This window comes from Ahaetulla prasina, chromosome 8, assembly GCF_028640845.1.
Source record: "Ahaetulla prasina isolate Xishuangbanna chromosome 8, ASM2864084v1, whole genome shotgun sequence".
Classification (NCBI taxonomy): Eukaryota; Metazoa; Chordata; class Lepidosauria; order Squamata; family Colubridae; genus Ahaetulla; species Ahaetulla prasina.
Genome location: NC_080546.1, coordinates 36,606,600 through 36,632,343, shown reverse-complemented (window position 1 = coordinate 36,632,343; position 25,744 = coordinate 36,606,600). Strand labels below are relative to the sequence as shown.

Here is a 25,744-nt window from a genome sequence, read left to right as displayed (position 1 = left end):
TGATAAGCAAAGTCAATGGGAGAAGCCAGATTCACTTAATGACCTTAATGATTAATTTATGACAATGATTCATTTAACAATTGTAATGGTTTGCTAAACGACCGGTGGCAAAAAAGGTCATAAAATGGTGCAAAACTACATAACCACTGCCTTATTTAGCAATCAACATTTGAGCCCAATTGTAGTTGAAAGTCTAGAATTATCTGTAATTCAGGGTCCTGCTTCATTGCAAGAAAACTCTTAAAAGGTTTATGAAGATTGCAAGTTTTTGAAATTATTTTACAGTTCAGATATCCCTCACAGGAAAATCTTCATGGAGATTTCAGTTATCACTTGCAGGCTGTTTAGTAAAAATGAGGCTTTATTGCAAAGTAAAGGAGAAAGCAGCAAAAGTATGAAAGTACGAAGAATTAGAAGTAGATTCAATTCTCTTATCTTCAAAGAAAATACTTTATAAGAGAACATATATACATATATTTTGACATTATCATTTTATTAATAAAACAATTTTATTAATATCATAGTGAGAAAATGTGCTAGAAGTAATGGAGCCATGTGGGAATCACTGGAAAACAAGAATTTATGTGGTGGTACATTTCGTAAATTCCCATTCCTATCCAATGAATGTCTAGCTTCCTAAAGGAAGAGGCAGCGATTGACCATTTAAAGACAAAAAACCCAGCAATTTGTGCCAGTTTCCTTTTCTTGGTCAACGGTCAGCGAGCTGGATTGACTTGGACTCAGACTGCCACTAGTTATCCCAGGTCTATTTATGAAAAGAACTTCCATAACTTAGTTCTGGATGAACAAATGGACCTGTGTTGAAACTTTGTTAGGAAAATTGAAGGCAGAGGAGTTTTAGTGCGAGTTCTTAGCTTGATTAAGATCCCAGATCTTTTACCTCGTTTCCTTCGTTTCCGTCGTTTGGTTTTAGTAATCCATGGCTCCGTGGGAATTGCCTCCTCCTGTGTTAGAATCTCCTCCGTGTTTGTAAAGACAGGCGGGGTGAGATTAAAAGCTGCTCCTTAAAGAAATGTTCCTTAATTTTTAGCAGATGGTCTCGTGGTAGGAAATCCGTAGTGAGTCACAGAGAACAATTAGAAATAAAGAAACAATTAGAGCATTTCACGAGGCAGCCTTTGAACTCCTTTTTCTATATTTAAAGTTTGGGTATTTTCTCCATTGATTATAATTTTTGCTTTTTGTATCGAATATATTGCTGTTATAATATTCTCAAATTTGGTGCCAAAATTCATATCATATACTTGTTGAATCATAAATTGCCAATTGAGATTGTCAAATGCTTTTTGGGCGTCCAAGAAAACAAGGGCTACCTGTTTCTCTGGTTGAGCTTCATAGTAAGGATTCTTACTATTTCTTTTCAGTAAGAATCTGGAATATTTTATGAACATGTTTCCAGTACCATAAAAGGAAAGCACTGTAGTTTTCAGTACTAATGGGATTTATGGTGGATCACAGCAATTAATCTCTTCACAATGGTTAGTTTCTGCAAGGCACGGTTGCAAACAAATGATATGAAATCTGCTAGCTGAGCAACTTACTCAGAAAGAAGAATATGGTATTTTGCTAACCAAGTGATCATGGCAAATGTCTATGTATTAATAGATAATTGAAATTGTAATTTTTTTTTGCAGTAGTAATTTAAATCCTAGAGTTCTTCTGAATAGGCACTAATGGCAAAATCAATTCTTGATTACCGTACTTAAATCAGGATTTCTATTTCTAGGACATACTTAACAGGGCTAAAAATCACTTAAGCGAATCTGTCAAATATAGGAATATGACAGATCATATATATCTTCAAGTCAAACTTGACGCTTGGTGTCTGTATGGACAAGTCGAGGCAATATTCCCTCCTGGCAACATTTTGGAAGTGTTTGCCCTGCGTTCTTCCTGAGATTTGGCAAGAGTGATAGGCATAAAAGTTACCCTACTGGCTTTGTGTGTAAGACAGGACTATAGTGTGCGTGTGCGTAAATACACATACACACACAGAAGTATATAGATAGATCTATATGCACACATGAATATATTGCTGTTATAATATTCTCAAATTTGGTGCCAAAATTCATATCATATACTTGTTGAATCATAAATTGCCAATTGAGATTGTCAAATGCTTTTTGGGCGTCCAAGAAAACAAGGGCTACCTGTTTCTCTGGTTGAGCTTCATAGTAAGGATTCTTACTATTTCTTTTCAGTAAGAATCTGGAATATTTTATGAACATGTTTCCAGTACCATAAAAGGAAAGCACTGTAGTTTTCAGTACTAATGGGATTTATGGTGGATCACAGCAATTAATCTCTTCACAATGGTTAGTTTCTGCAAGGCACGGTTGCAAACAAATGATATGAAATCTGCTAGCTGAGCAACTTACTCAGAAAGAAGAATATGGTATTTTGCTAACCAAGTGATCATGGCAAATGTCTATGTATTAATAGATAATTGAAATTGTAATTTTTTTTTGCAGTAGTAATTTAAATCCTAGAGTTCTTCTGAGTAGGCACTAATGGCAAAATCAATTCTTGATTACCGTACTTAAATCAGGATTTCTATTTCTAGGACATACTTAACAGGGCTAAAAATCACTTAAGCGAATCTGTCAAATATAGGAATATGACAGATCATATATATCTTCAAGTCAAACTTGACGCTTGGTGTCTGTATGGACAAGTCGAGGCAATATTCCCTCCTGGCAACATTTTGGAAGTGTTTGCCCTGCGTTCTTCCTGAGATTTGGCAAGAGTGATAGGCATAAAAGTTACCCTACTGGCTTTGTGTGTAAGACAGGACTATAGTGTGCGTGTGCGTAAATACACATACACACACAGAAGTATATAGATAGATCTATATGCACACATGAATATATTGCTGTTATAATATTCTCAAATTTGGTGCCAAAATTCATATCATATACTTGTTGAATCATAAATTGCCAATTGAGATTGTCAAATGCTTTTGGGCGTCCAAGAAAACAAGGGCTACCTGTTTCTCTGGTTGAGCTTCATAGTAAGGATTCTTATTATTTCTTTTCAGTAAGAATCTGGAATATTTTATGAACATGTTTCCAGTACCATAAAAGGAAAGCACTGTAGTTTTCAGTACTAATGGGATTTATGGTGGATCACAGCAATTAATCTCTTCACAATGGTTAGTTTCTGCAAGGCACGGTTGCAAACAAATGATATGAAATCTGCTAGCTGAGCAACTTACTCAGAAAGAAGAATATGGTATTTTGCTAACCAAGTGATCATGGCAAATGTCTATGTATTAATAGATAATTGAAATTGTAATTTTTTTTTGCAGTAGTAATTTAAATCCTAGAGTTCTTCTGAATAGGCACTAATGGCAAAATCAATTCTTGATTACCGTACTTAAATCAGGATTTCTATTTCTAGGACATACTTAACAGGGCTAAAAATCACTTAAGCGAATCTGTCAAATATAGGAATATGACAGATCATATATATCTTCAAGTCAAACTTGACGCTTGGTGTCTGTATGGACAAGTCGAGGCAATATTCCCTCCTGGCAACATTTTGGAAGTGTTTGCCCTGCGTTCTTCCTGAGATTTGGCAAGAGTGATAGGCATAAAAGTTACCCTACTGGCTTTGTGTGTAAGACAGGACTATAGTGTGCGTGTGCGTAAATACACATACACACACAGAAGTATATAGATAGATCTATATGCACACATGAATATATTGCTGTTATAATATTCTCAAATTTGGTGCCAAAATTCATATCATATACTTGTTGAATCATAAATTGCCAATTGAGATTGTCAAATGCTTTTTGGGCGTCCAAGAAAACAAGGGCTACCTGTTTCTCTGGTTGAGCTTCATAGTAAGGATTCTTACTATTTCTTTTCAGTAAGAATCTGGAATATTTTATGAACATGTTTCCAGTACCATAAAAGGAAAGCACTGTAGTTTTCAGTACTAATGGGATTTATGGTGGATCACAGCAATTAATCTCTTCACAATGGTTAGTTTCTGCAAGGCACGGTTGCAAACAAATGATATGAAATCTGCTAGCTGAGCAACTTACTCAGAAAGAAGAATATGGTATTTTGCTAACCAAGTGATCATGGCAAATGTCTATGTATTAATAGATAATTGAAATTGTAATTTTTTTTTGCAGTAGTAATTTAAATCCTAGAGTTCTTCTGAATAGGCACTAATGGCAAAATCAATTCTTGATTACCGTACTTAAATCAGGATTTCTATTTCTAGGACATACTTAACAGGGCTAAAAATCACTTAAGCGAATCTGTCAAATATAGGAATATGACAGATCATATATATCTTCAAGTCAAACTTGACGCTTGGTGTCTGTATGGACAAGTCGAGGCAATATTCCCTCCTGGCAACATTTTGGAAGTGTTTGCCCTGCGTTCTTCCTGAGATTTGGCAAGAGTGATAGGCATAAAAGTTACCCTACTGGCTTTGTGTGTAAGACAGGACTATAGTGTGCGTGTGCGTAAATACACATACACACACAGAAGTATATAGATAGATCTATATGCACACATGAATATATTTTATATTAATTTTAATTTATGCATTTTTAAGGCTGTAGTAAAATAACAAATTCAGAAGCATCTAATAATTGAAATCAAGGAGGAAAATAAAAATGTCACACATTTAAAAATCTAAACCTTAAGAGACTAGAAATAAATTCAAGCACCAAATTAATAATTACAGAAAATTAGATCCTCAACCCCGCTTCTCAACTATTGCTACTGAGCACAAATTAACAACCCTTCTGTTTCAAGTTTATCTACCCCTAAACATATGTTTCAGATTTTTGTATTTTCATAGTAAAGGGCATTCACTCTAGTACACCTAGCTGCCTTCTCCTTGATGGTGTTAGTAGGAAAATGTAACAAGGATTTTTTCCAAGAACATCTCAATTACAGAAGCAGAATAAGCAAGTAGTTGATGTATCTGTTCAGATGTTGAAATTGAGATTGCTGTTCATATACTCATTGTTTAATTATCATTAAAGAGATTGGGCAGCAGGACTGAAAACTTCTCTAACTGCAAAATATTCACTAACTAACATCACTAACAGAAAAACGTGGTTTTTACTCACTGATGTTTCCAAGAAAGTTGCTAAAATTTGACTATTGTGTCACAAGCTATTAGGCTTAATTGGAACTTACATAATGTAAAATTTGTAACTTATCATCTTCAGTTATTGTGCTCAACTCACATCCTTTTTCATTTGTTTCTTTTTAAATTATATTAATGGCTACTTCATCTCTATGCTATTTTAAGCTGCTGCTTTTTGGTGTAATAAAGCATATCAGTCTAAAACACAAGATTCCAGCACAAAAAATAATTAGGTATACACTGGGGAACATGCAGGTTTTTCTAATATATTTTGTCTGTATTGCTTTTCAACTTTCTAGTTTGTATTGCTTTTCAACAAAGCTACATCTCACTACAAAAACACTTTAGGATTAAGAATTGAAGTATGGCCATCCTTCTCCCTTTTTGTATCTTTTTAAGTCTATCATAATTTCAGGTAATTTTACCTTCTAGCTAATATGAGGAAGAGATAAGAAATAGACTGACTAGGTGCAGTGTTATAGCTCAGTAGTAGAAACAGATCCTAAGTTTGAAAATTGCTGACTTGCTACTCACGTATGTATCAGTGGTGGGTTCAATGGTTCAGTGGGCTCCTGGTTCAATCCGGTTCTATAGAACCGGTAGTAAAACCGGCGGGAGACTCCGCCCACCACCACGACGTCATCATGGCTGATCTGCGCAGAAGTGCACATGCACAGTCCCGTTGCGAACTGGTAGTAAAGGTAAGTGGAACCCACCCCTGGCATGTATGATTACAATTCTGTTCTTGGTGCAGTCAATTTTCTGGCTTGCAAAACTAAATTATTGGAATATGAATCATGTATTTTGAAGTACAAGCTAAGAACTGTTATTTAAACAAAGGACAAAGATATATACAAACATATATAGCTTCATTCACCATAACCTATAAAATCAGTATTAAACTGTATTACAGGTATTTAATATCACAACCTTGAATTAATTTAATCTAAATATAGTCACAGTAGTTTGCACTTCAATAGAACTGTGGCCCTTTTTTGATTGAAAGAAAAATTATTTAAATTCTAACTAGATAATTGTTGAGCAGGATAAGATTAGATCAATTAATTTTCTGCTGCACGTTGAACAGCTTTAACAAGTGTGTGCTAAATTTATCCCAAATTGAGTTTTGGCAAGATCCAATTTAATACAATAAATCACTCCCTGAAAGAGGAGTGATAGAAGAATTTTTAAAAAGTGTTCATGTACATGGGATTCAACTTTTTCTTATTTACATATTAATCAGAGAAAATTAAGTTAAAAACAATGAGAATATTTTTTATCATGCTCAAATCTGATGCAAATAATAGAATATGGAATCATAGAATCTCTTGTGCAAGCATGTATCTCTGATGGCATACTAATCTGACATTAATCTCAGGCTTTTTATACATCTTCAAAGAGGATACACAATTGTGAAAATAATTGCTGATACATACACACGGATACTTAAGCAAGGGCTCTGAATTGAATTTCAAAATTCAATTCCCCAAAGAATATATAGCTGAATATTTCTAAGGATCTTAATAGAAAAACTGAGATATATCAAACCAGACAGTTATAAATGTGGCTTTATATTCTACTATCTTAGCATATGACGTTGTCTCAGTTATTTGTTTTGAATAAATAGATAACGTAACTACCCAGGTTTGGCAAAGGAAACTGAGAGCCACTAAATAAATGTTAGCAGAAAATCTAAGGTAAATATTTACATTGTCACCTGGCATTTTTAGGAAGGCGTTTCAGGATGTAGAGAAAATAGAACTATACTTATAGTAATAGAGTGAGAATACAGAAACCTTACTATATCTAGATGATATCTAATATCTTCATAAGTATTCCTTCTACTTTCAAAAGGCTCTTTAGGTTTGTTAATCTCCTTTCTGGTCTTTCCAGTTAATCTGAGGGATGGTTTTGTCCTCACTTCTCCCAAAGTGGCCTTTTTATTTACCTGTGTCTCAGGGGTGAAATGTTCCCGGTTCGGACCAGCTCGCCCGATCTGGTAGCAATGGTGGCTGGTGGTTCAGAGAACTGATAGCAAAAATCCATGGCCCCGCCCCCTGCCCCAGCTGAGGTGCGCCATCATCACAGGTTTTTTTTAAACTTTTAAAAACAGTTTTTCTCCAGCCAAAAACATGCCTTTAAAAGTAAAAAAAAAAAAAAGCCTTTGCTCGGCTGGGATCATCAGAACCCATTAAACTTTTTTTTTTAACAACCTCTTCGGCCGTAAAAAAAAAAAAAAAGGCTCCTCTGGCGATCCCAGCTGAGTTCCTCATCACCAGACCCTTAAGAAACATGTTTTATACAAGCTCTTCAGCCGAAGAGCTTGTTAAAACAATTATTTTAAGAGGTTCTTGGCTGCGATGAGGGAACTTCAGTTGGGATTGTCAGAGGAGCTTTTAAAATCTTTTTTTCCTCTGGCAATCCCAGATGAGTTGCCTGATCATCACAGGCTTTTAAAATCATTTTAACAACCTCTTACAATAGCCCCCACCCATGCTCAACCAATCCCCCCTCCCCACTTACCTAATTACTGCTCCTTTCGGGCTGGCAAAGCCATGCTTTACATCAGTTGCATCAGCTAACAACTGAATCTGCCTGCCTGTAATCCATCTCCTCAGTGAGCAACTCAATCTGCCTGGTTTGCTGGCTGAGGAACTCTGGGAATTGAAGTCCACAAACCTTAAAGTTACTAAGGTTGGGGAACCCTGATCTAAAAAATATAAATAAAATAATAAAATAAAATAAAATAAAATATTTGTGCAGATTTCTGAGATTTGGTGTGTTTCTGTAGTGTTCACAACTACACAAACACACAAAATCTCACAAAGCTGTATGTGGCATTTGTGTGTGTGTGTGTGTGTGTGTATGAGTCAGCTGTGTTGTGTTGTGTGTGTGTAAAGTGTGAAATTTGGTTTTGAGCTTTTTGTGGCTGTGTGAGGTTCCTCCTTGTTACAGGGGCCATTTTGGGTGAAGTGCAGCTGCTTTTACATTGTGTGCAGTTGTGTTTTGTTGTGTGTGTGTGTTGTGTGTGTAAAGGGTGAAAGTTGGTTTTTGGTACCTCTTATTGTTTTGTATACTTTGTTCATTATTTTTATTATTTATTGTTATTGGCCATGCCCACCCAGTCATCTGACCACCAAGCCACGCCCACCAATTAAGCCACGCCCACAGAACCGGTATGGAAAATTTTTAGATTTCACCCCTACTGTGTTTGCTTGGAAAAAATGCTGTGAATAAAGAGCTATTGGGAGGGGGTTGAATTATATTTTTACTTCAATAAAACTTCTTTTGTCCTTCAAATATAGTATAACATTTGATTATCATAGAACAATTACACTTGGCAAGAGGCTGGCCTTCTCTTCCATGATGCCTGCATTTCTATCCCCAGATGTGAGGTTAGCTTCATCTTTTATAACATTCCACAAGTCCCTCAAGAACTGGCAATGCCTTCAAGCCTGGGGGTCCCCGGGGATTGGGAATATCTTGCAATAGCTCCCTTACTATGGCTAACTTCATCCTCTCTGTTTGTGTGTTTTTAAGTAGGTTTTTTTTTTAGTTTTTTGTGATGAGGGTTTTTTATATATTTATTGGTTTTTCTTTTAATTAATTGTTGTATGCCAGGCAGAATTACACTCTTGTCAGATGGGTGCAGTGGTGAAATCTAATTTTTTTTACTACCGGTTCTGTGGGCGTGGCTTGGTGGGCATGGCTGGGGAAGAATACTGCAAAATCTCTATTCCCTCCCCACCCCTGGGGGAAGGATATTGCAAAATCTCCATTCCCACCCCACTCTGGACCCAACCAGAGGTGGTATTAGCTGGTTCTCCGAACTACTCAAAATTTCCGCTGCTGGTTCTCCAGAACCTGCTGGATTTCACCCCTGGATGGGTCACATAAACATGATGAATAAATAAGTTTCATAAGCTACTCAGAGCCTACTGGAATTGAGTAGCATAGAAATTCCAGTATGCAAATAAATCATTGGAGTCTTCCAGTAGAGAGTGGGACAGACTATCTATCACATCTGTTTCTTATTCTAACCCTCAAAGAGATAATGGAATAGACTTCCCTCCTTAGAATCTCCTTTAGCTTAAAAGTTCATTAGCATTGCTTTTCCTTAATTGATTTCTGAATTGCAAGTTCACCAGGGTTGGTTCAATATACATTTCTTTAGGACAGTAGGAACAAGTTAATTTCATGGTTGTCGCAAAGGTGCTTTTTCAAGAGGTAACTGGACTTTCTTGTTTTTCTTTCAAGACATTTCCCTTCCCATCCAAACTTCTTCTTGGAGGAAAAGCGAAACATCTTCAAAGAAAAACAAGAAAGTCCTGCTGCCTCTTGAAAAAGCACCTCTGGGACAACTATGACCTGGATGACTGAGAATCTCCATACACTTTAATTTCATGGTCTTAAACCACAGAAATAAAATTCAAAAATGCTGAAAACTTTTAAATGACCCTTTAGTGTGTGGCAAGGAGATAGTAACAATAGAATACTTAGAATTTACAGCTAACAGGAAAGAGACTTAGAAGCTAATAGCAGTGCTTTCAATTACTCTCTTAATTACATTTGGTGCATTCATGATATTAAATATATTTGGAGACTGATTTTATGCAAACTTTTTGCATATGGCTCCTGATAATATTGATGAGGCAACTTTAAAGCAGTGGTTTCCAAATTTTTGACCACGAGAAACAATTTTTAACTTCCCCGAACTAACCCAAACTGCTTGATCCAATCTGTTGATCGTGAAATAAGCATAGTTAATAAAAGCTACTATTGAATAAAACACTTAAATAAATTCATATGCTAAAACACAGCAGCATTTAGATCAATATGAGAAATAGTATTACTTCTCTATATAAATATCATACAGGAAACACATGCTTATTTATTATATTGACATTTAATGAAATAGATGATGTTGCTTTTTATCTTTCAGAGAATGGAAATGTGCCTGAAGGGTTGAATCCATATTCACTTTGTTTTGGTATTCAGATTTTCAGTGTTGGAGACGGCCAGGCTGAGCCCAAGGGAGGGGTCAAACATATCATGAGTCCTTGCATGTCCAGAAGAGAACTAAGTCCAGCCCATCTTGAATTCCTTTCTTAATTCCCGCTAATTTCCCTTGACTGTTAGTAGTTCAGATTCTTGTAGGGAGCTTAAGCTTCCCATAAAACTTTATGCTCATTTGAACTGCCTGAATCTCCTGATTTCTCTGGCGCTTGACATCAATACAAGTGCAGAAAACCCACTTCTGGATACTCAGAATTAACTTGTAGCTAGTAAACAACTAGGTGTTTTTCATTAAGATTAGTTTTGGATGATGCCAAACTGCAGATTTTGCTTATGTCTAATTCCCAAACTTGTGTTGCATTTATAGCAGGCTTGTATGCAATGCAAAATTCACTAAGTTCTTATTTCTCCATTTTCCTTCTAAATGGTAGTATTTCTATTTCCAAAGTATAAGTCGGAAACCAATCTAAATTGTTTGAGATTTCCATGTTTAATTATAATTCACTGGAAGAAACTGTATGTATGAACAAAGGTTTATTTACAACTTATTTTAATTTGCATCAATCAGGAAATGTCACCAAATGTAGATAATGTTTTAACCAAATAGCATACACTATCATACATTTCTTTTGCCAATGTCTGACTTACTGACAATTAAATATTTTGCTTAACCATTTAATTCCCCTTAATTCTAATTCCAATAGCAGTGATTCTAGAACCTATTTTCTAAGAAATTGGGAAAATGTTCTATTTTCTTTTCCTTTTTTGTTCCCTTTTGAGTCAGTGTTTACTCCTGGTGACTTCCTAGACTGCTCCTTCCAATTCAACAGAATCGGAAAAAATCTTGTAAATGTTAATGTATCTCTATACTGATTTGCATAATGTTTATGTCCATCACCACCGCAAACTCCAAAATTACCAAAGATTAATACATTTTCCATGGGGTTAAAAAGCTATCATTCAAATACCAAGACTGCTCTACCCTGAAGAATGATAATTTATCATTAAATCATAATAAGCGCTATGTTACTATTGTTGAGCTTTGTGTGATATTGTTGATGTAAGCTAGCATTTAGTGACAAGAGAGGGTTCGTTTTGCAATGCTATTTTCAAAATGCCAAGATCTGCATAGGACAACAATTACAACTGATCATTGTTAGCCTAGTCAATATAATCATCACTACTTGACACCGTTTTAAATTGTAGAAGTAAGAAATGGTGCATTACTTTGGCTTTGATTTCAAGCGTTTCAAGCGTTTCAGAGAGTGATAAGCTTTTCCTACTGTACAGTCCAAAGGACTTTTTTTAAAACCAAGTTCCTGCATTCTTGAATATATAACTTTTTAAATCAGTGGTTCTCAACCTTTATAGTGCTGCGACCCCTTTAATACAATTCCCCACGATGTGGCGACCCCAACCGTAAAATTATTTTTGTTTTGAATTTATCGCGCCTGAAGCTGTATTGGCTAGCGATCTGAACTGCTTGCGATTGCCTTGAGGACGGAGGCATTAAAGCAGAGACTCCTCCCCTATTAAGTTTATCGCGCCTGAAGCCAGATTAGGCTAGCGATTGGGAGTGATTGCAGCTGGCTTGAGAGGGAGACATCAGAGCAAAGATTTCTCTCTTTTTTAATTCATCACGCCTGAAGCCGAATTCGGCTAGCGATTTGAAGAGCCTGCAGCTGGCTTGTGGAGTCAACCATTGGAGCGCGATTCTTTGACTCGCAAGTATACTTCCCATATTTCCGATGGTCTTATGCGACCCCTGGCAAATCATCATTGGACCCCCAACGGGGTCGCAACCCACAGGTTGAGAACTGCTGTTTTAAAGGAATATTTTATCAAACAATCATATAAAGGAAGAAACATTTAGTAGCATTTATTTTAGAACATACTTATAGAATATTTTTAAATGCCACAGATTAAGTGAAAGCTAGTTAAAAATGCAGAAGTCCTTCAAGGATATAGACAATTTTTTTTCTTTTTTTGGAGCTCTAACATTTTAACATCTCCAAAAATTGTCAGTAAATCCAAAAGAATTGTAACTTTACTCAGTTGCATCAACTCTGGGCAGATATGCTGATATTAATTTCATAAACAGTGAAAACACTCAGGGCAGTTTCCCACAATACTAAAAAAATGCTCATTGTATCTATATTCTGTGGAAAAGTAAATAATGGGAGCACCTTTTCTATGGAAAGTAAAGACAACTGGCTTAATTTGATCTTACTGACAAATCATTATTCAGAGCTTCATTTTTTCTAACCTTGGATGGTTTAATTGGTTATTTAAGTAATTCCCCTTAGTGATATTGTTAATAGAAAAAGCCTAAAAACTAATACAAGGTTATAATGGACGGCAGATTATTTTTTAAAAGTTCTTTGATTGTTTTGCCATTACTTGTTAATGGTGCTACTTAAATTTATCATTCTGGTGTTATGTGCATGCCATCAGGAGTAATTCCTAAAAAACATGTAGTTTAGTTTGATTCACAAATGGGAGAAAATATGAGACTATAGGATGGCTTCAATATAACGGTTAACATCTACTGTCTCTTGTGCCTTGTGGTTTTTTATATTTTATATTTTTAATGATGATAGCTTTACATATTTATTTTTTTAATTAATTGGTATACACCACCCAGAATCACTTTTTGGGAGATGGGCAGCCATATAATGCTTTTATTCAGCCACAGTAGCTATGTTGCCTTATGGATTACAAGCTGATTGTGAAAAGCAGAGTAGCTGTAAATGAATAGAGTTTAGGACTAAATAGATAAAATACACCAATAATCAATATAAGCACATTCAACATGAAAGCTAGTACATGCATTGCCAATCATGAATGAAAAGCTAAACAGGGATAAGATATATGGGCAATAATGGAATATATGAAATAGTGTAAAGAGTATCATGCAACATTAGCAATTTATAAAAGAGCTAAAGAATTGAATTGTTCTATGCTCCCACTGATTTATTATTATAGTCATTAGCTTTTCCAAAAACGTAATTCATCCATTTAGTAGAAGGACATTCTCTGAATACCCAATTTCTTTTAGTCAAGTTATCTTCATGCAGTTCAAATAATTTATAAACAGGAACTGCTATATTTTCTTTGCATAACAAAGAATATTGATAAATGGGTAGACTTTTTCATTTTCTACTGGATTTCAAAGCATGATCAGTTAATTCTCGCCAAATTAACTCCATGAAAGAAGATATCTGGAATTCAGTATAAAAGAGTTAGTTATCAAGTGCAAAGAATGTTTATTTCTTAATTTAAAAAACATGTTTTTCAGCACTTGTCCAAATTACCAACTGTACATAACAAAAATAATAAATCTGACCTTTACAAGCTTTTATTTTGTTTCATTTAAATTTATTGCCAATAAGCAAATCAAACTACGTCTCCTAATTATATATCTTGATTAATTTAATCAGATTCATTGTATAATTACAACTAATTGCAAAGTAATTTAATTTTAAAAAATCAAGTGCCAGCTTAATTAAGTTTGGTTGCTGTATTTTATTTGTCTTTAATTGAAGAAACTCATAAAAGTACCAAGGGAAATAAAGTATGTTTAAAAAACATAATATATATTTAGCAGTATTCTGAACAATCTTTGTAAGAATTCAATATATTTCCAAAAAAATTATCTATGAAAGATCTGAAATATGATCCTGGCTTGAGAAAGTAATGAAAATGTCACTTTCTAAAAACTGACTTAGCCAGGGAAACGTCGATTAAAACACATCTACAAACTTGAAAATATGGTAAATAGATTACAAACAGTGAAGATTAAGAACATACCTCCTCATACAGTCCAGTGCTCGAATAAAGAAATCTTTGTGCAATTGATGCTCATCTCTTAAAATTGAACATTGTTCCAGTGTCACTGACATTGATGTCCTATCTTTGGCACTTTTACAGCAGGTGAACCGTACACCATTTAACTTGCGGCAAATCTATAGTGCAAAAAGAAGATATGATTTCTTTTTTTTATATTATAGTTTTATACTTCTGCTGTACCCTTTTACAATCTATTGTTAAGTACTGTTTTTTTGGCCATAATGAAGTTTTTGTTGGACAGTTCATAATGCACAAAGAAAATCAAGTAACTCTATGCATTTTAATTATAGACATATTGCATTATCTATCATAGGGGTCCCCATCCCCCTGTCTGTGGACTGGTGCGGGGCCGCAGTCTGTTTGGAACCAGGTGTGGAAGTGGTGAGTGCGTGTGCACATGAAACACCATTTATGAAAGTGGCACATGCTCGTGGGCAAAACTATCCTCTCACCAACCTGCCACTGCCTCCTCAAACAAGCCGGAAAGGTTGGGGAACGCTGATCTAGCATAGGAAATCATATAGAGAAATCAATATATCACATGTCTCAAAAACATTTTCAGCTTTGTTCTTTTGATAACATAAATATAGTTTATTCATTAAATAATTCTTTTACAATAATTGTCCACAGTCAAGCAAGTGTATAGAAATTTGATAAGTATATAAATAAAATAAAATAAAATAAAATAAAATAAAATAAAATAAAATAAAATAAAATAATAAATCTGACCTTTACAAGCTTTTATTTTGTTTCATTTAAATTTATTGCCAATAAGCAAATCAAACTACGTCTCCTAATTATATATCTTGATTAATTTAATCAGATTCATTGTATAATTACAACTAATTGCAAAGTAATTTAATTTTAAAAAATCAAGTGCCAGCTTAATTAAGTTTGGTTGCTCTATTTTATTTGTCTTTAATTGAAGAAACTCATAAAAGTACCAAGGGAAATAAAGTATGTTTAAAAAACATAATATATATTTAGCAGTATTCTGAACAATCTTTGTAAGAATTCAATATATTTCCAAAAAAATTATCTATGAAAGATCTGAAATATGATCCTGGCTTGAGAAAGTAATGAAAATGTCACTTTCTAAAAACTGACTTAGCCAGGGAAACGTCGATTAAAACACATCTACAAACTTGAAAATATGGTAAATAGATTACAAACAGTGAAGATTAAGAACATACCTCCTCATACAGTCCAGTGCTCGAATAAAGAAATCTTTGTGCAATTGATGCTCATCTCTTAAAATTGAACATTGTTCCAGTGTCACTGACATTGATGTCCTATCTTTGGCACTTTTACAGCAGGTGAACCGTACACCATTTAACTTGCGGCAAATCTATAGTGCAAAAAGAAGATATGATTTCTTTTTTTTATATTATAGTTTTATACTTCTGCTGTAACCTTTTACAATCTATTGTTAAGTACTGTTTTTTTGGCCATAATGAAGTTTTTGTTGGACAGTTCATAATGCACAAAGAAAATCAAGTAACTCTATGCATTTTAATTATAGACATATTGCATTATCTATCATAGGGGTCCCCATCCCCCTGTCTGCGGACTGGTGCTGGGCCGCAGTCTGTTTGGAACCAGGTGTGGAAGTGGTGAGTGCGTGTGCACATGAAACACCATTTATGAAAGTGGCACATGCTCGTGGGCAAAACTATCCTCTCACCAACCTGCCACTGCCTCCTCAAACAAGCCGGAAAGGTTGGGGAACGCTGATCTAGCATAGGAAATCATATAGAGAAATCAATATATCACATGTCTCAAAAACATTTTCAGCTTTGTTCTTTTGATAACATAAATATAGTTTATTCATTAAATAATTCTTTTACAATAATTGTCCACAGTCAAGCAAGTGTATAGAAATTTGATAAGTATATAAATAAAATAAATAAAAATAAAGTTCCATTAATATATAGAATGTATATCAATCATTAGGCTGAATGTATCAAAATGTGCAAGACAGACACCAATGGTAAAAAGAAATGTTTTGACTTTGAGTCAATTCAAGATGTAATCTCACAGGAAATTCATATGAATTTCTATATCCATTCTTCCCCTGTTCTATGGTTAGAGGGAAATGTTTAATTAAATGCCAACAAGTCATGATAAGGGAGCCATTTGACATGGGAGTCAAATATGCAGACATTAAATAATATAATTTAACTTAACAGTGCTTAACAATTTAACTTATGCTTTTGTGTGGGGTGGCACCTGTTTTCATATGCTATTTATTTTTATTATGAATGGGCCTTACATAAGCTAGAAGTCATAATTTTTGGATAATTAAAGATGGGATTGCCTGATTTCCTTTGAAATATTGGTTCTGAACTTCATGGAAATAAATGGCAAATTGAAGACAGTTCACAAAAATGACTGTGGTAGAATGAAGAGTTATTCAGTAATTGAGTTTTTGTAATTCCTCTTTGGACATTGGACAGAACTTGAAAGTGGTCTCAAGTGCTCTAGACAATTGCTCTTCATGAGGAGTCTACAAGACAATGATTTCTGATGGGTTTAGAACTCTAGAAGATGATGGAATAGCTATCCGGGCAAATTACAGTTGGCATGCCTTTGAAAGGACACTAAGTTTGCATATATTTGGAAATTGCTTGTTAACTGTTTTTCAACTATTGTGGACTTTTGGATTGTTAAGTCTAAAACGACCAGTGAATTTCCTTCAATTCTTAGTGAAAGAAGTTTTAAATACAAGTTTAAAAACTTCAAAACATTTTAAAAAAAGAAACAGCTAAAGGGGGATGAAACTTTGATTTTGGAAAATTCAGTTTTACCAGAAAAGTCTGAGATTAATCTTAAAATGGTTTTTAAAATGATAAGCTCAAAGAATGATATTGAAAAAGATGCCACTATACTTTTGTACTATATATAAAAGAAATCAAGTGATGTCTTACTAATTAAAAGTGATACTCAAATAATAAACCAAGACAGTAAACTGGATAATTTTCCTATATTGAATTTACAAAAGACACATTAAAACTTTGAAGAATTTTGTGAGAAGAGACAAAGAGAAAATGAGAAGAAATAACTTCTAGGTCATTATTTAAAGGGGCTAAAATGAAAATTATTAAAAGTGGAGGGAAGGAATATAAAATTGGTTTATTTGAACAAGGTAAAAATAGATATATTGTTAAATCTAAGAAGCCTTAATGGGCTTTTGGTGATCAGGACTGAAATGTTACATTTTGAGGATTTGTTTATAGATAAGAGACAGGATATGGGAAGAAGCAGTTCTTTCTTGTATTTTAAGAAAATAAGGTGGAAGATGGTTTTTTATATTATATTATAGAAATTTTAAGTAGCAATGAATGTACTTTTGCACTTATATCTATTATTTTATGTACACAAAAAGCTATATAATGAGTGATAGGTTCAGCAAAGTTTAAAAACAGGAAAAAAAACCCCATCAACAAGATATACCCATGGAAGTATTTAGTGCCCATTTATAATTAAAAACATTTATGATATTGGACCTGACCTGTCAAGGTAAGTTGTTCAAATTAGATCCTGTACAGAAAAAACCCAATATCATGAATCCACCAACCTAGTTTCTTCCGGTGTTAAAATATATATAGCATATCAAGTAGCAAGAAAGTAAAATATAGCAAGCAGCAGTCTTTCATTATGCTTAGAAACCATTTTGGATAGTATTATAGATCTTAATGATAAGTATAAATAGCTTTACCATAAGCTCAATTTTCTGTTTGGGTTTACAGCAATTTGAAGGAATATAAAACCTAGATAATCTGACTCAGAATATGCAGACTATTTCATTTTGCTTTCAAAATACAGTAGCTAAACAGCAAAACAGCTGTGACAGCAATCTAGGAAGAAATTCCAGGAATTTCTCAAACCTGATAATCCAGATAGCAATGACATTGTCAGTTGCAGAACTGGAATGAGATGAATCTCAATTAGGCACTATCTGGTCTATCACAGGCGATTTCTCTCATCTGCGCTTTTTCACTAGCTAAAAGTTCTTTATCTGTGGACACATATTTTGCAGCTAAAAGTCACAGATAAATAATATTTGAAACACTTAATAGATTTTTGTAATTAATTATCACCCATCCACAATGGTAATCATTTTTCCAATAAGAATGAAATGTTTTCCACTTGCCAGAATTATCTCATATTAATTAAAGAAATTTCAAATCTTTACTATGTACAATATAAAAATCTGTAACAATGCATAACAACAGGACATCTTCAATAGCAAATGTCCAAAGAAAATTAAACAACTCTGCTGTTGTTTAAAACTGCCATATGGATGAGGAAGAGACCCTTTATTTCATTCCCATCTGGTCTGTTTTCTTGTCATCATTATCTTTATTTTTTTTCTTTTTAATTGGTTTTATTGCGATTTATATCTTTTGATTGTTGTGAGCTGTTCAGAGTTGCTGGAATTTGGGCAGAATATAAGTTAATAATTATAATAATCTAGAAATAATGTGGATAGTATACTTACAAAAGTACTATTGTAATATATATATTTGTAATTTGTATCGTATCATATTTGTAAATAGTGTATTTACAAAGGGTATGGAATAGTTTTCACTGATAAAATGAAAGAACACAGCATTTTTTCCTTTTCCATTTAATTGCCCAAAATATGCTCTGGAGGATCTCTCTAACCCAAAAGGAATTTTTAGGGTATGCAGATTGTTGAAGATAATGAATCAAGTTCAATTCACTAGATCCCACATAGTAGTATTAATATTTTGTGAAACTTGTTCCAAGAATCTATTTTAGATAAAAGAATATTAAAACTTAAATCTCAAAATTAATTTTAAAATGAAGCCTTATTTAAATCAACATTCAGGAGAAATGAATATATAAAATGTTGTTTCACATAATTATTGTTAGTTTTAGGGCCTGAAATAAAATATGACATACTGTGACATATTGAGCTGAATATAAAACTACGTAATGTTTAGTCTTTTGTTCACTTTCTCTTCATCCATATGTAGGAGCAAATGCCTCATAAGACATGTTTAGCTTGTTAACTCTGTTTTCTGTGTTATGCACAATTCAAATAAAAGTTGAGTCCATCACTGTGCTCAAGTTTCACAAAATATTTTCACTGCCTCATAAGTATCTAATAAAAAAGAAAAATAGAATGAAATAAAATGTCATCATAAACTGATTCTACTGCACTTTACATCTGAGATGATTTTAAGAAAAAGGCTCATGTAATTCCTGCATGCAAAAATGCCATAAATCCTTCAGGATTATTTTTCAAATCAATAATCCAGATAATTATGTTATATTTAGTATAATGTCAATGTTACTTCCTTGCAAATGAATTTTGTGGCTGTAAGAAAAATATAAACCACAAATAATAAATTAAAAACAAAACATAGGCACACACAGAGCTAAAAACATTGGGGAGAAGGAAAACAGGAGCAACATTAAAAACTATTCATCCAACAGTCACTCAGAGAAAGTTAAAAAAAAAGAAAACGGTAAAGTAGTCCCTGAGGATTTTACTCCATTAGTTGTTGCCAACTATTGGGGCAGTGCTCATCTCCATTTCAAGTCCATTGAGCCAGTGCTGCCTGAAGAAATTTCCGCTGTCAAAAGGCCAGAATGACATCACAGAACACTTATCTTCCCACCAAATTAGTTCCTATTTATCTACTTGCATTTGCATGCTTTCAAATTGCTAAATTGCCAGGAGTTGTGATGAGAATGGGAGCTCACCCCGTCACGTAGAGCTTAGGTCTTGAATCTGGGCTGTTGGCTTTCCAGCCCTAAAGCCTAGCAACTTAACCACTGAGTCAGCACTCAGAGAAGAACTGGGTAACTTGTTTTTAAGAGATATGTAATAAAGGTAACCATGGGCACCTCACACATTTCAAAAGGTAGAACATTCCAGGGTGCAAGAATACATTGTAAAGTCCCTTAGTGGTGACCAAAAATGATGCTCTGTGATTTAAAGGGCCTTCTCAATGGTCTCAGTATTGAAGACATCTGTAACAGTGAAGGCATTTCATCAGGTATTTTGTTCCCCAAATTATTTCAGTCCTTCCATGTTGTAAGAAAAGCCATACTTGTGTTTCAGTAATTAATTGGTATTCAATATTTAGTGCTTCAACAGCAGTGTGTAACATGTACCTGGGAACATGAACTGACTGTCACACTCTGAACTGCTGCCACTTCCAGCAGTTCAGAAGTGTTCTGCAGTAAGCAAAGTATGATGTTGCCATTACATGGATAATAGTAGGTATCTCCATCAGAAAATTCAGCTAGGTTCCAAATTAGTAGATTAACTGATTGATAAAAAGTCCCTGAATCTCACTGTCATATTAATGCTTTATTATTATGAATTATTAATTTATAGCTGTCAAGAAACTTGGAACTAATACATTCAGTAAGATGGTTGTATTATAACTCAAAAGAATATATTTCAAGATACATTAAATAATAAACTTATAAAAAAACCTAAATTAAATTACTTGCTCCTGGAAGAGCAATATTTCATTCAGTAAGTTAGATTGCTAAAGACATGTTGGCAGCATAGATCATTGCATGTTTTTATTTTTATATGCACCTTTTTAAGAATTATAATTTCACAGGATTTCCACAATTCAGTGATTCGAAAAGGTGTATTCATTGGGAAATGATTGTTCACATATTAGATGGCAGATTCTATAAGTTAAGTGACAGTTGCTTCCGTACAAGACATTTTTCATGTCTTTTTATCTGCTTTTAATAAAGTACAGTTTATACTGCCTCTCCCCATGGGTTGCATCTTTCTGATCTTTTTTCTGTTCTGTTGCCAAACTCTTTGTTCTTCAGCATCTGTTTGGTTCAGTTATAACTGCTTTGAAGTTCTAATTTTAATTTAGAAAACCTCAGTCAAAATTCTGTAATGAATTGAACCTAATTTTTAAAAATAGAAGCACAAACTTGAAAGCTTCGGCAATTCTTTTGTAGTGCCATCTCATACACAGTAGTAGAAATCAGAATACCATATATTCTATATGTGAATAAGTAGAGACCGATGCTTTGTGGTCCTCAGCACAACTGATATAAAGGTATAACTTTTATTGATTTGTAACATGTAACTATTAATAACACAACAACATAATTAGGCAAATGATACTGGACACTTGAGTAGGTAATCACCCTACATCTGAAAGAAATGGTACATGCAACAAGTAACAGAACATGATATTTGTTCAACATGATATTGAACACTCAATTACAGATTAAAAAACTCAGAACAGAACTATAGACAAGCCTGCCAAACTCAACATCAAAGCATCAGAAGATTTCAGGTCTTCACAAACAGAATGAGTTTTTTACAAATTACAATGGCTAATTGATGAAATACTTGTAAGATGTTACCTGTGTAATGGCATTTGCATAACGAACCATTTTCATATTATTATTATTTTTATTATTATTATTTATTAGATTTTTATACCGCCCTTCTCCCGAAGGACTCAGGGCGGTTTACAGCCAAAAATAAGAACACAAGCAATGTACAATTAAAACAAAATTAAAAAACTTATTATATAATTGGCCGAAAATTTAAAAACATTTAAAATCTAAAAACCCTTAAAATTCATCTAGAAATTTAAAATTTAAAAATTTAAAATTTGAAATTTAAGCCAGCCCCGCGCGAGTAAATAAAATACATTTTCAACTCGTGGCGAAAGGTCCGAAGATCAGGCACTTGGCGCAAGCCAGGGGGAAGTTTGTTCCAGAGGGTAGGAGCCCCCACAGAGAAGGATCTTCCCCTGGGGGCCGCCAGCCGGCATTGCTTGGCGGACGGCACCCTGAGAAGTCCCTCTCTGTGTGAGCGTACGGGTCGGTGGGAGGCATGAGGTAACAGTAGGCGGTCCTGTAAGTACCCAGGCCCCAAGCCATGGAGCGCTTTAAAGGTAGTGACCAAAACCTTAAAGTGCACCCGAAAGACCACAGGCAGCCAGTGCAGCTTGCGCAGGAGTGGTGTTACATGGGAGCCGCGTGCGGCTCCCTCTATCACCCGCGCAGCTGCATTCTGGACTAACTGAAGCCTCCGAGTGCACTTCAAGGGGAGCCCCATGTAGAGAGCATTGCAATAATCCAAGCAAGAGGTAACAAGAGCATTAGTGACTGTGCATAAGGCATCCTGATCAAGGAAGGGGCACAACTGGCGAACCAGGCGAACCTGGTGAAAAGCTCTCCTGGAGACGGCCGTCAAATGATCTTCAAACGACAGCCGTCCATCCAGGAGAACACCCAAGTTGCGCACCCTTTCCATTGGGGCCAATGACTCGCCCCCAACAGTCAGCTGCGGCTGCAGCTGACTGTATCGGGGTGCCGGCATCCACAGCCACTCCATCTTGGAGGGATTGAGCTTGAGCCTGTTTCTCCCCATCCAGACCCGTACGGCTTCCAAGCACCGGGACAGCACTTCAACAGCTTCGTTGGGGTGGCCCGGGGTGGAGAAGTACAGCTGCGTGTCATCAGCGTACAGTTGGTATCTCACCCCAAAGCCACTGATGATCTCACCCAGCGGCTTCATATAGATGTTGAACAGGAGAGGCGAAAGAATTGACCCCTGCGGCACTCCACAAGTAAGGCGTCTCGCGGTCGACCTCTGCCCCCCTGTCAACACCGTCTGCGACCGGGCAGAGAGATAGGAGGAGAACCACCGGTAAACGGTGCCTCCCACTCCCAAACCCTCCAACTGGTGCAGCAAGATACCATGGTCGATGGTATCAAAAGCTGCTGAGAGATCTAATAGGACAGGGCAGAGGAACAACCCGTCTCTGGCCCTCCAGAGATCATACACCAACGCGACCAAAGCTGTCTCCGTACTATATCCGGGTCGGAAGCCAGACTGGAACGGATCTAGATAGACAGCTTCATCCAGGTATTGGGGTAGCTGCCATGCCACCACTCTCTCTAGAACCTTCGCAACAAAGCAAAGGTTGGAGACCGGATGATAATTACCCAAAATAGCTGGGTCCAGGGAAGGCTTCTTGAGGAGGGGTCTCACTACCGCCTCTTTCATAATTATCTTTTCAAATCCTATGTTAGTTTAATGCTTCAGATATCTGATGAAGTGAGCTACTTCTTATAACAGCTTATGCTTTTTGTAAAATTTTAATTGGAAAGTGTGCTACCAGAGTCCTCCTCAGTTTTGGCTATCATAGACTAATAAGGCTGCTTTTGTACAATGCATACATTGTTTAACTCAGAATACCTATATCTACACCGTGTTTGGGTTTCTAGTGGACTGACTCAGTCTTTTTGCAGTTCCATGGTGGTATATCTGTTTGATATCTGAACTGATTTATATACAGTTAAGCTGGGGTTACATGAGACATCTGCAAACCTAGTCTGAGTGCTGTGACTCTATGAATCTTGTAAATGAATGTAAATGGATAGAATTTAAATTTTTTAAATTTAAATTTCCCTATTTATGCTTGCTTTCTCCACTCTAGCTGTACCACTAGATCTTTCAACAGGAAGGGAATCTTGAAGAAAACAAAAACTCTCTGTTTCCCTTAGTGTTTCTTAAAGCGTGGTCTGATGATTTTAGTGATTGAAATCAAAACTATTTGCCAGCCTATGTTGGAAAATAATACAATAATAAAATCCCATCAAGCAATCATGAGATACACTAGCAGAAGGAAATAACTCAATTGTTAATGCAGTAAATATCTATGAATATAATCAGTACAAGCAAAACCTCTATTGGGTTCCTTTACAACTTGGGAAAGGCATCTTGAAAGAAAAAAGTTTAACAACCACTGCCCTATAACCGTGGTGGCAAACCTATGGCACGCATGCTACAACTGGCACACTCTGTGGGCACGTGAGCTGTCGTCCAGCTCAGCTCTACTAGCACGCATGCGCCTCCCACCATCCTGCTGCTTTTTGGGATGCATGGGGGGTGGGGCGCATAGGGAGACGCATGCGCATGGGGGTCGTGTGCATGCAGGGGAGCAGGGATCACATGCATGTGCAGGGGGCAGGGGCAGAGTGTGGGAGGCTGCAGGGTGGCCTGCTGGGCCAAAAACGGCATGGGGGAATGGCCCACACACCCCATGGCCCGTTTTTGGGCCCAGGAGGCTGCAGGGAGGCCTGCTAGGCCAAAAACGAGAGGCAGGGGGTCATGCATGTATGCACAGGGCGGGGTGAGATGGGGATCACTTGTGCATGCGCAGGAAAGTGGGGTAAGCGTGGGGGGGTCACATGCGCATGCGCGGGGTGAGCGGGGAGGTCATGCACCCATGCACACAGGGATGCGCGCATTGCATTATGGGTGCCAGCACATACATTTGCTGTCGCATGCGCGTGTGGGTGCTTTCGGCACACAACGACATAAGAACAGTGTCATTAGTTTGCAGACAGCTAGATCATGAATGTAATGATCGATTCAACACAATGTAAGAATGTATATGTACTTTCTCACTAGCTTGATGAATGGGTTTGAGAACTTAAATTTTGTTACTGGAATAGCTCAGGAGACAGCAGTGCTTACCATTTTTTCCCTTAGAGTTTAATATTTAGCAAATGTTAAAATAATTGTGGACTCTCTGCTAACTTTTGAGTAAAGATGGTGGCAGTATGGAAGGCACCACTTGAGAAGCACTGCTTCAGCCTAGCTGCACATACCTTAGACACTGTTTTTGGTTTTAAATAAGCCAGTTTTCTGTGAATGACCTTAATTTGTTTTAGCCATTGCAGTTCAGTTCATTTAACCTGAAATGAACAAGTTTCAACTAGAGTTTAAAGAACACAAAACTTTACATGGCATAAGAGTTTATACTTCACTCTCAAATGATAGGTTGAAGGATATGCTCAAATAAAAAAGAAGCAAAGGTCAGAAAAAAGCCTCAAACGTTCATTTTAATTAGTAAAAATTAAACATAGTTAACATAATTACTCCCCATTTATTTAATCATTTAGTCTTTATTTCACATTGAAACAGTTTGATGACAACTTTGAGAAAGCTTAGAGTGGGTAGGGGTTTCAGGATTTGCAGAAGATCCTTGGATATTAGAATAGAATAGAATAGAATAGAATAGAATAGAATAGAATAGAATAGAATAGAATAGAATAGAATAGAATAGAGCAGAGCAGAGCAGAGCAGAGCAGAACAGAACAGAACAGAACAGAACAGAACAGAACAGAACAGAATAATAGAGTTGGAAGGGACCTTGGAGATTTTCTAGTCCAACCCCCTCTGCTTAGGCAGGAAACCCTACACTACTTCAGACAAATGGTTATCCAATATTCTTATGTACACTTTTGGCTTTCTAACTTCCAGGTATTTGAAGAACTGTAATATGTTTAGTAACATAATTTATCCCAAATGATATACAGTAAATAAAACTTTTATTCCAATAATTTCAAAGAAAAATGTTTTAAATGAAGTTACATGTAGATGAAAATCTCAGTCAAGAATAAATCAATATGCATTCATAGATGAACTGGCAGCTAAATTCTGTTTGAGATACCTTCAAAACTTTTAACTTTCAACATGCATGGAGAAATGGGTGACGCTCACCCTTTTAAGTTATGTTATCTATGTACAATATAGCTCCCTGCTGTTGAGAAGCTTTTCCACTGCTCTAGCAACTTTCTTGATTACAATGAAGGCCCCTCCATTAGCTTTTCTGGTATCATGTTCTGAATAATAGACTGTGAAATTCTCAGACTGGAAAAAGCCATTGTCATATCAGTGTAGTTCATTGATACA

At 35.7% G+C, this 25,744-nt stretch overlaps 1 protein-coding gene across 7 annotated transcripts in view; it reads right to left on the bottom strand.

Moving 5' to 3' along the window:
- Positions 1–25,744, bottom strand: part of INPP4B (inositol polyphosphate-4-phosphatase type II B) — a 272,899-nt gene that overhangs the window by 9,451 nt on the left and 237,704 nt on the right. For 4 of the 7 annotated variants that reach the window (XM_058192513.1, XM_058192515.1, XM_058192512.1 and 1 more), the window contains one exon: positions 15,128–15,352. In XM_058192513.1, coding sequence (XP_058048496.1) covers positions 15,170–15,352 — 183 coding nt within the window. In that variant the 3' untranslated portion in view covers positions 15,128–15,169. Of the gene's footprint in view, positions 1–15,123; positions 15,353–25,744 lie in introns of those variants that run through there. The other 3 variants (XM_058192518.1, XM_058192517.1, XM_058192516.1) reach the window with 3 other exon arrangements.